The sequence below is a fragment of the Rhinolophus hipposideros genome, assembly GCF_964194185.1.
Source record: "Rhinolophus hipposideros genome assembly, chromosome: 5".
NCBI lineage: Eukaryota > Metazoa > Chordata > Mammalia > Chiroptera > Rhinolophidae > Rhinolophus > Rhinolophus hipposideros.
In genome coordinates this window covers 28084635-28097973 of record NC_138051.1, presented here as the reverse complement: position 1 = coordinate 28097973, position 13339 = coordinate 28084635, and the positions used below count along the sequence as shown (strand labels likewise).

Below are 13339 nucleotides of genomic sequence, written 5' to 3'. Positions count from 1 at the left end.
AATGCTCAATAAATAGCTGCTGCTTTAATATATGAGCAGCTGAGGGACCGCAGGGTGAAGATGTGCTGGTGACCCCTATTGCACATACATCCCAGATCACCACGTACCAAATATCTTCACGTGTGGCATACAGCGCCCAGGCAATTGCTCACTTCCCCTGGTCTCACTAGGGAATGACTAACATCTCATTTCCGCAAGATCTGTGCATGACATGGCCCCTCCCACGAAGATATGGCCAAATGGGTTCAATCTCAGGGCGGGGGGTGAGGTGTGGGCAGTAGGAAGATGCCTCAGGAATCAGGCCTTCAGAACATCTCCCCACCGTGCAGCCTTGTCTTCAGATGGCTGTGTGACCAGGATGTAAGACTGTGCCCTTAAGCAATTGTGTCCATTTCCTTGTGTCTCCCTGTTAAAAGGTGGCTAGGACACTGGATCGCATTCTCAGAGCTATGGGATTCAGCGTGGCGGGTGATGATTTTCAAGGAGCACGGGAAGATCTCCATTCTGTTGACTTTGGGTTAGTGTGAGTGAGAGTGTGTGTGTGTGACAAGTCTCATCCAGTGTTCTTTTATATGTGACGACAAATATCCTTAACAAGTATGATTGGAGAGTGTTGTGAGACTGGTTGTGTTTACCTATGTGTATCTGTAGGGCTGTGACTGTCATGGTGTCACAGTGAGTTTATGTGCTGGCGCCTGTACGTGACAAAATATGTGTGAGCCTGGGAGTCGTGGGTGCGTGTCTCCATCATTTTCTGGTGTGAATGTGTGTGTGTGGCACGCACCACCACAATGTGTGTATCTCTGTGATGCTGAGTGTGGGTGTGGGTGTGGCATGAAGGGGAAGATATGTGTCACTGTGTCTGTGGGGGTCCTGCCTCTGAGCCACCCCCAGCCCACCCTCCTCCCCCGGTTGTGTGGCTCCCTCCCAGGCAGAGGCCCTGCCCCTCCCTTCTTCTCCCTCCCAACCGGTCTGTGCCCGGGGAGCTGGTGCTGCCGCCCCCCCCCTCCCCATCCAGGCCCCATAAATAGCAGCAGAGCCAGAGCCGGAGCTGGCACCAGCGGCTGGAGCAGCGAGGGAGTCGGGGCCAGGGCCAGAGCCGGAGAGAGGAGCCCCCTGACTAAAGCCCAGGTGAGCCTCCCCTTCCTTTCTCGCCCAGCCCTGCCCAGCCCAGCCTGGCCCAGTCTCCATAACATCTCCCACAACCCCCAGAAAGGTCTCTACTCCTGCCTGATCCCCTAACCACCACATGCCCCTGCCCATCCCAGGGGACCTGCAGGAATTGGGTGACTCCTGGCCAAAAGGTAGAGAACCCCCAACCCAGACCCTCCCTCACAGATCCAGAAAGGCATCTGCCGTAGGGAGGGGATACCCAGCCAGAGAAGGGTCCCAGTTCTGAGGGAGCGACGTACAGGAACTGTCACACCCTCCTGGAGTCAGACACACGACTAGAGGACAGACACACAGGGTGGGGGCATTCAGACACACCAATGCACACTCACGGGGAGAAGCACGACATGAGATCAGACAGCCTCACCCTGAGACGTGGACAGATACAGATAGATGATGCACTGACCGGCCAGGAGCTCGGGCCAGCGTACCCCTGCCTGCTGCTGCCCGAGGCTTGATACCACTGCTGGGGGAGGGGAGCGTGCGTGCATCCCACGGGCAGCATGGAGGGGGCCGTGGCGCCCCAAAAATCTCGTCGCTAAGAGACAGTGCCAGTGCTGCCAAGAAGTGTGAGAACAGGGGGGTGGGGAGGGAAGGGAGAGCTGTCATAGTGGCAGCCCCTGCCAAGAACCTGGAGGAGCATTCAGCAGGGGCAGGGCTCTGCCTCTAGCTCCCCAAGCCCACCACCTCTCCCTTCCCATCGGTCAGCCGGAAGGTGAGGAGGGGCAGGTAGATAGGGACAGCCCCGCAGGGCGCCTTCCACCTGCCTCCTCCTGCCAAGTGCAAACTCCACTCCTGCGGTCCGTCCTCTTCAGACTTCCTGGGACCCTCCCACCCCCTTTCTCATAGCCCTTGCCCCAGTTCAGCTCCCTCGTGCCAACACTGAGTGCAGCACTGGCTCAAGCATCAGTTAGGAAATAGCAGAAGGTGCTGAGGCAGCAGAAAGCATCATCAATCGATGGCCTAAGAGCCAAGACTGCCAGGAACACCCCCGCCCCCAGCCCTCCAGCCCTGTCCAGTCCCATCCATGCATACTAGGCCAGCAGGGATGACAAAAGCATAGGGCTATGAAGGAGTGGGAGGCTCAGATCCAGGGCCTTCCCCTGCTCAAGCGCACTGGGGGGTGCTGAGCCAGGGAGGGCAAGGCAAAGAGTTGGTCCATGAGGTCCCAGGGCGTCAGGAAGCAAGGCAGGGGAAGCGGGGCCCAGGCCCCAGAAGACAGACCCCCTTCCCTGGCAGGCGTTCCCTTTCCAGTGTCAGGCCATCTGCTCTGTCCCCACAGTAACATGTCGGACCCTGAGATGGCATGGGTGCCTGAGCCCCCAGCCATGACACTGGGGGCCTCACGGGTGGAACTGCGGGTGTCCTGCCATGGCCTCTTGGACCGAGACACACTCACCAAGCCCCATCCCTGTGTGCTGCTCAAGCTCTACTCTGATGAGCAGTGGGTGGAGGTGAGAGCTCGTCACTGACCTCCTGGCCTGGGAAGGAGGGAAGCTGGGCGGAAGGCAGGAAGCCTCACGGGGGAGTGTGAAGACCCTGAGGGGCCTCTTCTAGGCTGTGTGGGTAACCTTGGTGATGAGTGTGCCATAATTACAAGCACAAGCCGTTTTTACAGCTTCTAAAGCACAGAGTTCCAGAGGGTTCTGAGATGGCCCCAGAGGCAGTGGCACAGCTCCCAAAGGCCTATGAGAGCCCCAGAGGACTGATAGTCTAGTGGGACCCAGAGCTCCCTGGGGGTGCGCAAACCCAAGGAAAACTGGCATGATGGGTAATCCGGGTCTGGGCAAACAAACTGGGTTCTCAGAGGGCCCTCATCCCTCCTGCCGCACAGATAGAGCGCACGGAGGTGCTGCGCTCCTGCTCCAGCCCTGTCTTTTCCCGGGTGCTGGCCCTTGAGTACTTTTTTGAGGAGAAGCAGCCCCTGCAATTCCACGTGTTTGATGCTGAAGACGGCGCCACCAGCCCCAGCAATGACACCTTCCTTGGCTCTACAGAGTGCACCTTGGGCCAGGTCTGCAATCCCACCCTATCCCACTCCCATCAGCTCCTGCCTCTGCAATGCAAAATAACAGAGAGCATGCTCTCCCGCAAGTGCAATCTGGGCTTGGACCCCATGTCCTCCATTCACTGGCTGTGCAGCGTTGGGCAAAACACTTAACCTTTCTAGTCTCAGTTTCCTCATCTAAATAAGAAGGGGTCGCAGTGTCTAACTTAAAACTGCTCTGGAAATTAAGTCCAACCCTAGTCCAAGTGGCACTTATTACCCCTGTCCCTTGTACCCTGGCCAAGGCAGGTGGGGGCATCACAGCTGGGTCTCCCTCTACCTCCACCCCAGATTGTGTCACAAACCAAGGTCACTAAGCCATTGCTGCTGAAGAATGGAAAGACTGCGGGCAAGTCCACCATCACGGTAGGCAAGGTCACCTGTCCTCCCGCTTGGGCAGGCCGTTCAATGCCTCTGCCTGGACATCCATGGTGACATCATGCCCAGGATGGGCCTCCACCTAAGGGAAAGGGCAGAGGGTGGCCCTTGTGGTGGTGGGGGGGAGTTCTGCCACTTGTGTTCCCCTTGCAGATTGTGGCCGAGGAGGTCTCTGGCACCAACGACTATGTGCAACTCACCTTCAGAGCCCACAAGCTGGACAACAAGGTTGGAACCCTAGAGTCCAGGTTCCCCACTCAAGACAAACCCCAGAGCCCTAGCCCTGCTCCCTTCTCAGTGTTAGCCACCTCGCGCTGCAGACCCCACCAGGCCAATGTGCCCCTTCCGCTCTGCCCCCAGGATCTGTTCAGCAAGTCTGACCCTTTCATGGAGATCTATAAGACCAATGAGGACCAGAGCGAGCAGCTGGTCTGGAGGACCGAGGTTGGTGCCTGGGGCTAGGGGACGGCGGGAGGAAGAGCAGAGTAGAGAAACCTAGAGAGCAGGTGACCATGTCTCTGGTGCCTCTCCAAGGTGGTGAAGAACAACCTGAACCCTTGCTGGGAGCCATTCCGCCTGTCCCTGCACTCCCTATGCAGCTGTGATGTCCACCGGCCTCTCAAGGTGAAGCCCCACAAGCAAGGGCAGCCTGCTGGAGCATCAGGCTGCTGTCTGAGACCGTCCCCCCACGTGCGGCAAGCCCTTTCCTCTCCCCCATGAGATAAGGTCTTCTCACTGTGGGGCAAAGAACTGGTCACAGCTCAATGTTCCTACATGGGTGCCTTTTATCAGAAGCCAAAGTCTTTGCCAGGTTGAGCCAAAGAATGAACTTTAGCAGGTGACCTCTCTGGGCAGATCGAAGTCATCTGTTTGGGCCTAGAGACTGTTAGTCCCCTACCTCCCTGAGTCCCTGCCCCTACCCCCAGGAACCACTGAAAAGCATCCCTGACCCTCACCCCCCCTCCGCCCCTTCTCAGTTCCTGGTGTATGACTATGACTCGAGTGGGAAGCATGACTTCATTGGCGAGTTCACCAGCACCTTCCAGGAGATGCAGGAAGGAACGGCAAACCCTGGACAGGAGGTGCCAAAGACCTCACCCCCGCCCCCAGAAACCTACTCCCAAGATCCCTGGGAGAACCTGAGGGTGATGCTGAAGAGGCCACCATACGTGGTAGGAGGTGGAGAGAGTGCAAAGTCCCCAGACTCAGCCCAAGGACTGAGCCACAGGGGCTTGCTCTGGGAGGCTCTGCTGGAAGGAAGGTGAGGAGTCACCTTATGGAATTGTGACCCTGGGTTTGGGGGTATGTGGGGTCTAGGTGCAGTGGGACTGCATCAACCCCAAGTACCGGGACAAGAAGAAGAACTACAGGAGCTCGGGGACCGTAGTGCTGGCCCAATGCATGGTAAATCCCAGTGCCAGCCTCAAGCCCTGCCGCAGCCCCGAGCCCTACCGCAACCTCACATTCAGCTCTGCCCTTGTTTCAAAGACCAGTTTCTCTGCTCTGGAAACTGAGAACCCTTGCCCTATCCCACTGCCAACTTCAATCTCAAAAATTCTGGTCCCTCCATTTCCCCCACAGCACCCCACCTACCTTCCTCCTCAAAGGACCATCCCTCCACCTTACCTTCTCTGCTCTCACCAGGTGGAGAAGGTACACACCTTCCTGGATTACATCATGGGCGGCTGCCAGATCAGCTTCACGGTAAAGGCCGAGGGGATGGGGACACAGGCAAGAGGGAGGTGCTAAGCCATAGTGAACAAAAGAAACCCAGAATCCCCTCTGCGCTACTTAGGCTTCTAATAAGCCTAGCATTGTCACCTTGTACCCCTCACTCAACCCCATGATGAGGCTACCTGTGGGCTTGCCCAGATTCACCTTAGTCCTCCCTACAAGCCCTAGCTCTGGCCTAGCCTCTCTGTTGGCTGTCATGGATGACGTGTCCCTATCCCCACCTCTACCAGGTGGCCATTGACTTCACTGCCTCCAATGGGGACCCAAGGAGCAGCCAGTCCCTACACTGCCTCAGCTCCCGCCAGCCCAACCACTACCTGCAGGCCTTGCGTGCAGTGGGAGGCATCTGCCAAGACTATGACAGGTAGGAAGAAGTGGGGAGCAGGGGTGGGGAGACAGGCAGGGAGGCCTCGCCCGATGGGCCCCACAGCTTTTTCTTCTCCCCAGTGATAAGCGGTTTCCAGCCTTTGGCTTTGGGGCTCGAATCCCTCCCAACTTCGAGGTAGGCTGGGTTCAAGGGGAAGGGAGGAGATGGTGGGAGAGTCAGACTGGAAGGAAGGAGTCCCTTGCTGCTCTCACTCTATCTTCACAGGTATCTCATGACTTTGCTATCAACTTTGACCCGGAAAATCCTGAATGTGAAGGTAAGAGAGGAGATGCCCACCAGCCCTACTTGCCCCTACAGTTTGCTGCACTCTCCTGCATACCCCATGCCAGAACACAGACTCCATTCCCATGGGCCCAGCTCCCTGCCCCTTTACCCATCCAGCACCTGTCTTCATTTGGTAAGACTTCCAGCCTCTGGCCCGGCATCTATCCACCAACTCCTCCCCGGTCTGGACCACCCAAGTCTCCTACTTACTGAGGAAGGAGATGGGGGACACATCCTTGATTTAAGGGCTGTCAAGAAGGGCTCCCTGCTAATCTCTGCCAGCCTCACCTCTGCCCACAGAGATCTCGGGGGTCATCACCTCCTACCGCCGTTGCCTGCCCCAGATCCAGCTGTATGGCCCCACCAACGTGGCCCCCATTATCAACCGCGTGGCGGAGCCAGCCCAGCGGGAGCAGAGTACTGGCCAAGCCACGGTGAGGAGAGGAAGGAGGAAGCAGGCAACCAGGTTCTGCCCAGGTGTCCTCTGGGGGCCAGGGCCAGGACCTGGGCTTGGGGCAGATGCCAAGGCCCTTGCGCACAGAGCCTACCTTTTCTCCCCTCCGCCTGCCCTCAGAAGTACTCGGTGCTGCTGGTGCTCACGGATGGCGTAGTGAGTGACATGGCCGAGACCCGCACCGCCATTGTGCGCGCCTCCCGCCTGCCAATGTCCATCATCATAGTGGGCGTGGGCAATGCTGACTTCTCCGACATGCGCCTGCTGGACGGCGACGAAGGTCCCCTGCGCTGCCCCCGAGGGGTGCCCGCGGCCCGCGACATCGTCCAATTCGTGCCCTTCCGGGACTTCAAGGATGTGAGTGCCTGATGCCCTCTGCCAGCAGAAGGACTCCTCAGCTCCTCATACCCCCAAATCTGACCTGGCTCTGCACCTAGCTGATGTCCTACTAGGGGCACTAGAGCCCAGCAGGCCACGCAGAAGCCTTGCCCCTCACCTGAGCCGGTTCCCACGGCCCCGCTCTAACCACGTTTCCACCCCCGCCCGCAGGCCGCACCCTCTGCGCTCGCGAAGTGCGTCCTGGCTGAGGTGCCGCGGCAGGTGGTGGAGTACTATGCCAGCCAGGGCATCAGCCCCGGGGTGCCCAGACCCTGCACGCCGGCCACCACCCCCAGCCCTAGCCCTTAACTGCCTCCCACCGGACCGACTTTCCTTCAGCCTTTCAGTGAGTCTTGAGGACCCAAGGGGCAGACAGTAGGGGGTGCAAAGTGGGGCTTGGCCAACTGTGGTGTAGAGGAGGGTGCTGATGACTGTCCCACCCTCTCCCAGGTGCCTGTCCTGACCCTTGTGACTCGAGTGACCAGTGCCTGTTCCTCTTGGACCAGCTGTGCTCCCTGGGTCCTGGAAGTGAGTGGCAAGCCCTGCCCCCTCTCCCCAGGCCCCGTAGGCCTCAACCTTCTGGCCCCTCAGTGACTATCTTCAGTGATCCTGACTGTCTCGCTGTTAATAAAAGGAACCACTCCTGGCACTTCAGCCTCTACTCATCATGTCTCAGATGCCCACTGGGCAGCCCGTAGCAGCCCCACACACACCATTAAGAAATGAGAACCACACCTTTTGAAATATGGGCCAGAGCTCACCAGGCAGCCAAATGTCTCTGCAGTTTCACCCCAACTATGTGACAGCGAGATCTGAGGAGCCCCTACCCTCACCTCCCAACCCCAGGGGGCCCAGACTCCATCAGGGTTAACTACCAGAGATGGGGGGAGGTAATAAGGGGCTGTCAAGGGGGCAGGCTGATGCCTCTTTACAGCTGTCTCCAGAGAAGCCCAGCTGAGTCCCCAGGGGCTGAACCCCAGCCCCCATACAGCTGTGGGGTGGGGCCCAGAAGGGGCGTGTGAGGATTCAAGGAGGGTAGCAGGTCTGCTAGTGAATTATGAATACAGAGGGGTCATCTAAGGTCTATGCAGCCTGGTTCTCCTGGTTGTGTGAATGTGTATGTGTTTGTGTGTGTGTGTGTGTGTGTTCATGCACTGCACATCCCTGACTCTGCATAAGTATGGCCTTAATGTTTCAGGAAGTTCAGCTGTGTACATTAAAACCGTGTCTTCCCCAAAATAAGACCAGGTCTTATAGTGTATTTCCCCAAAAATAAGACTGGGTCTTATATTAATTTTTGCTCCAAAAGATGCATTAGGGTGTATTTTCAGGGGATGTCTTATTTGTTCATGTACAACAATCTACATTTATTCCAATACAGTCATGTCATCTTCTGGAACATCGTCATACCTTACTAAATGCGTCCGTCTGGCTGACGATCTTAACTGGGGCTTATTTTCAGGTTGGTCTTATTTTCGGAGAAACACGGAAATAGCAGCATACACTATTGTTTAGCCAAAGAAGAACTGGTAGGCCTGGAACTTGAGCCCAGACAAATCTGACTAAAGTGGCCACACTCTTATTCACTAGTGTGCACCTTCTGTGTGGAGTGTATCATCTGTGTGACCCTCCTCTTGTGACCCAGGTGTATGAATACACGTCTGATTGTGTATACAGGTGTAGGTGCCTGTGGATGTGTAGGTGTAGGTGCCTCTCTGCCCATGTGTGTGCCATGCAGGGCCTCAGCCAGTTAAGGAAGGTATACAAGAGCAGTTGTGGGTCTGGACTGCAGCTACAGAGAGCAGGCAAGAACACAGGTGAGCTATAGAATGAGGGAAGAAGCGCTGGACTCCTGGAGGGACACTCCCTGCCCCAGCCTCTCCCTTCAGTGATGCATGTGAAAGAGGATGAAGGAAAGCAGGAAGGCTCTGCGAGCCAGCTATAGCCAGAGAGGGTAGCCAATAGCCATTAGCTAGCGGAGGGAAGGAGAGAGAGAAAATAAAGAAATTCTGGGGGAGATGGAGGAGAGGCCTCCCATTGTAGGCTCCTGCGTGGAGGAGGGACAAGCTGGTTTAGAGGAGGGGAAGGAGGGAACACGAATGGGGATGAGAAGAGACAGCTGGCAAGGGGGCAGATAGAGGGGGCAGAAAGGAAGAGAGACATATGGGAACCTCTTCCCCCATACCTGACTGCTTCTCCCCATTTATTATATCCCTTAGAGGACCCATGACAGTGACTTTGCTGCTGAGGTTGCTCTTCCCAGTGCTGCTCCCAGTTGAGCAGTGAGGTTGCTGCTCCCAGTTCAATGGCTCTGCTCTGCCCAGATCCCCCACCCACTCTCACCATAGGCTGCTGGATCAGAGAGCTGGATTACCATGGCAACTGTGAGACCTCAGGATGGAGAGCTATAGACAGGCCTGACCTGGTCACTGCTCACTCTCTCTCTCTCTCTCTCTCTCTCTCTCCCTCTCCCTCCCCCATACACACACACACACACACACACACACACACACACACACGCAACAAGGATAAAGAATGAACACTTATTAAATTGCAAGAACAAAGAACATTTAGCCAATAGCATAAAGTTCTGCCTGGACTTCAAGTTTAATTCAGAAAAGCTGCATTCTGTCAGCTATTTTTCATGCTGGGGAAAGTCTTACCTCAGCCCTCAGAGAGGCAGGAGGTAGGGGTACCCTATGCAGGTCTGTAGCTCAAGGCAGCCTGGAGGGAGCAGGAGATTCCCAGTGCCTGGGCCTCTTCCATGGCCTAGGCTGTAGCCAGGAAGCTGGAACAGGACCGGAAGTCCCTTTGGTGAGATTGTCTTGGGGAGACCACTGGACTCCCACATTAAGGAAATGCCATAACTGGAAAGGTGTCAGAAGTTATCCAATCCAAATGAGAATTAGATGAGGTAACCGAGATCCAGGGAGCAGGTAATTTGTTCAAGGTGACACAAGTATCCTGTGGCAGAGTGGGACTAGCAGCCAGATCTCCAGACTCCTGCCCAGGATCCTCTCACACCAGCCCACACCAACCACCCCCAGAGCTCCTCTGACCTTGGCTTCTCTGGGCCCTGCAGGCCACTGGGTTAGGTAGGAAGAAAGCCTATGGGATAGACTTCCTACTCTGTCTTGCTACTGGGAATTGAAATATTGAAAATGCAATAGGCCTGAATGGGGATGTTAACAGCCTCAAAAAACAACAACAATAACAACAAAACCACAGCAATTATTGCTAATTACCACCCAATACACTATAGGTTGAAAACCTTGAATTAAAATCTAAACTGAAGGGGAGCTGCGTCATTCCCTCACCTCCCATTTACTGTGTCATGGAGAGCCGTCATCCACGCCCTCCCCCTCCACCCCTCCACCCCCACCCCCCACACACGCACAGTGCCTGGCACTGGCTCCTGTAGGTCTCAGTGTCCTGGTCATGTGGGGTGGGGCAGAAAGTGGAGGGTTTCTGAGCACAACCTGCCATGAGGGCAGGGGGACCCCTCTCAGAAAATGACCAGCATCTAACCTCAGAGTATGCCTTAAGGGTCCAGGAAGTTTGCGAATATTGGTGGGTCATACAACGGAGTGTCTGGCACCAGAAGGCGCTCAGTAACCATCTGGTGAATGGTACAGCCGCCTCCTGAGTGGTGCCCCCCACCCACCTACTCCACCACTCCGCGGCCCCCAGCGTCTCAGAGGAAGAAGTGGACGTGGTCCCCGGACCCGGGGCCGCTGGAGACCAGCCGGTCACAGCGAGCCTTGTAGAGGTCGCGCTCCCTGGCCAGGCGGGCCACCTCCGCCCGCAGCGCGTCCAGCTGGGCTGCCAGGCGGGCGCGTTCGGCCTCCAGCCCACGCCGTTGCTGCAGCCGCTTGGAGCGACAGGCCTGCGCGTATCCGCGGTTCTTCAGCGTGCGGCGCCTCTGCTTCAGCCGCAGTGCCTCTTCGCGCCCGCAGCCCCGCAGCTGTCGGTTTAGCTCCCGCACAGACATCGACACCAGCGCCGCGTCAGAAAACCGCACCGCTAGCTGCAGAGGGAACCCGCAGAGACGGAGTCAGCGCGGCTTTTCGCTGGGCTCCGCTCTCAGGTCGGGAAGTCAGACCCCGCCCCCGGAAGCCCCGCCCCCTGCTCCTGCCTTTACCTGAATGCCCGCCCTCCCACTGAATCTATCTCTCAATCCTGACTTAATCGCAGGTCCCAATGCTCCTGGGCCCCATGGGTCCTTGCCAGGGAACTGGTGCCCTTTTGGGCCTGTCCGGCTCTGCAGGCCCCGCCTCCCACTGTCAGGCAAGCCAATCGGGTACCTGAACCCGGCTCCGCCCCTGAGTGGTCCTTAGCACCCGGCTCCAGGCTCACGTGTACTTGCCCCCAGATTCACCCCGCCCCTCCAGCGCACCTAGCTCCAGCACCCCTGTGCTGAAGGCCGCAACCCTGTGACCCTCAAAGGATTTGGATTTTATCCTAATGCCCTCGACACTGCCATCAGTGTCTATAATTAATAGGATGAGTCCCAATCCTTTCTGAGAAGGTTGGGGGCTGGGGAAGCATGAAGTCTTGAAAAGGCCAACCTCAATCCGGTTCCCATAGTCTTAATTCCGCTCCATTCCATGCACACCCTTTCCCTGCTTTCCACACACGGTGTATATCTAGCTTCCCGTAATCTCCTGGTCTGCAATGCCCTTTAATTTTCAACTCTCCCCTTTCTGTCCTCTTCTAACCTTATCTTCTCCCTCTTCCTCCTGGTTCAGCCTATTCATTTTTCTTCGTTTTGTAAAAGAAGGGAGAGAGCAGAACGTAGTTTCCTTGATCTGATTTCTTTCAAGGGCCTTTCTTCCCTTTTCAGGCCCTCTGTCTCTTTCCCAGTCCGGGAACTCTCCTTCCTCCCTCACACAGCCTCCCCTCGGACCAGCTCACTGATCACTCACCTGGGCATGCTGGGCTCCTGTGTCCTCTGGGCTCCCTGGGTAGTAGCTATGGGGCCCCTCAACAGAGACTGGGCCCTGACCCTGTAGCAGTTCCACAGCCTCCTCAGGACTCAGCCCCAGTGTCTCCCCAGCCCCCAGTTGCTGCTGCAGGGTGGCCAGCCAGTACAACTCTTCCAGGCCTGGCCGGGGGCCCTCAGTGGCCCCCACCATGCCTGGCTCACTGAAGGTGGGTGAAGGAGGCACTGAGCTGTAGGGTGTGGAGCCCAGTGAGGCTGTGGAGGGGCCAGATTGCCCCTCCGAAGGTTCCCGCTTTACCTCAAACTTCATCAAGTCAAAGTCATTGACATATTCCATGGCCAGGGGGGTAGGAGGCAGTGCCATTCTGGGGCTGGATTAAGAGGGGAACACCTGCAAAACAGAGGAGAGGTTTGGAGCACCTAGAGGCTGCCTTCACCGAAACCTGCTCCCCCAAAGGCCAAGAAGCCTGAATTCTGGAAAGCTGGGGTGAGGGTGCAGCCCTGTTCCCTGCAGAGTCACCTCTGGGCTAGGGGCCAACTTTTCAGATGGTGGGGGCTCCTGATCAAGGGCAAGCAGCTTAAAGGCCTGACTGAGGAAGAGGCTAGCACACGAGGTGCCTTTGAGATCTATGACAAACAAGAGGAACATGGCAGTGCTCCAACTCTAGTGCTGGGACATGCTGAGCCGCTGTGTCATCTCAAGAGGCATCATTCCATTTCCAAGCAATTAAAAAATTTTGCTTAATTAACCATGACAAAGTATATTTTAGGACAATGGGAAGGCACGTATGCTGTGAATTTTAATATATAAGGATAATGTGCGAGTATTATACCTCTCTCTCAGAGCACCCAGGCCAATGCCTTGTACACAGAAGACCCTTCCTACACATCTGTTCTATGGATTTATCAGTCAACGAATCCCTTTTATATGAGTGAGACTTTCCAAGGTAAAAAGAAAGGTCCAAGAATCAGTTCTATAAAGATCAAGACTGAGTAATGGCCATCTTTCCCCAAGGCCGATCTCTCCAAGGGGAACCAACCAAGATTGGTTTCCCTCCTTTTATTCAGAACCCCCTTGAGCAGATCACCATCCCCTTTCAGACCCCAGTTTCCCCTTCTTTTCAAAGAAGGTAATTATACTTTAACGTTTCCCAAAGAGTGTTCCATGAAACACTAAGTCTGAGAAATACCCAAGAGGGCTGTGCTCAGATAACTTTGAGAAATGCTGCCTCCCATCCCCACCTTTTGCACATTCACAACACACAGCAGCATATTAATCTGAGAAATCCTTCAGTAAACCATCTGTTCAGCTTCAACACAGAGTGTCCCAAACTTATGTCACCAAGGAACTCTCCTCCCTGTTATCAACCATGGAGCATGTGCTCACCTGAGAAACCTCTGATTAGATGACCTTGGGGAGTTTCCCCAGCCTGGAAGCCCCAAGCCCTAGCTCAGTTCCCTGTTCCAGTAGCAGTCCCCCCAACCCCAGAAGTGGCAAAGTACAAGGTGCTCATCTCCCAAGGCTTAGAGTTTGGCTCCATCTTGATGCCCCAAGCCTAAGGAGCCCTCTTTCCAACCACATCT

At 56.0% G+C, this 13339-nt stretch overlaps 2 protein-coding genes across 3 annotated transcripts; one reads left to right on the top strand and one right to left on the bottom strand.

Annotated features, from left to right (window-relative positions):
* The first annotated feature begins 693 nt into the window (after positions 1–693).
* CPNE6 (copine 6) lies at positions 694–7462 on the top strand. The gene is made up of 17 exons (XM_081048588.1): positions 694–1131; positions 2453–2624; positions 3005–3184; positions 3509–3583; positions 3749–3823; positions 3956–4039; positions 4130–4219; positions 4573–4677; positions 4913–4999; positions 5240–5299; positions 5560–5693; positions 5777–5831; positions 5922–5973; positions 6282–6415; positions 6556–6792; positions 6985–7159; positions 7264–7462. Exons 2-16 carry the CDS (start codon positions 2457–2459, stop codon positions 7120–7122), a joined length of 1674 nt encoding a protein of 557 aa, XP_080904714.1. The 5' UTR covers positions 694–1131; positions 2453–2456; the 3' UTR covers positions 7123–7159; positions 7264–7462.
* Positions 7463–9398: 1936 nt separating this feature from the next.
* On the bottom strand, positions 9399–12134 carry NRL (neural retina leucine zipper). 2 transcript variants are annotated; one of them, XM_081048097.1, is made up of 2 exons: positions 10955–11086; positions 9399–10840 (listed from the first exon to the last, which is right to left on the bottom strand). In XM_081048097.1, the coding sequence occupies exon 2, from the start codon at positions 10802–10804 to the stop codon at positions 10508–10510; it is 297 nt and encodes a 98-aa protein (XP_080904223.1). In that variant the 5' UTR covers positions 10805–10840; positions 10955–11086; the 3' UTR covers positions 9399–10507. The 2 variants fall into 2 exon arrangements, with proteins under 2 accessions (XP_080904223.1, XP_080904224.1); XM_081048098.1 differs by lacking the exon at positions 10955–11086 and adding an exon at positions 11739–12134 and having other exon boundaries at positions 9405–10840.
* Between the last annotated feature and the right edge of the window lie 1205 nt (positions 12135–13339).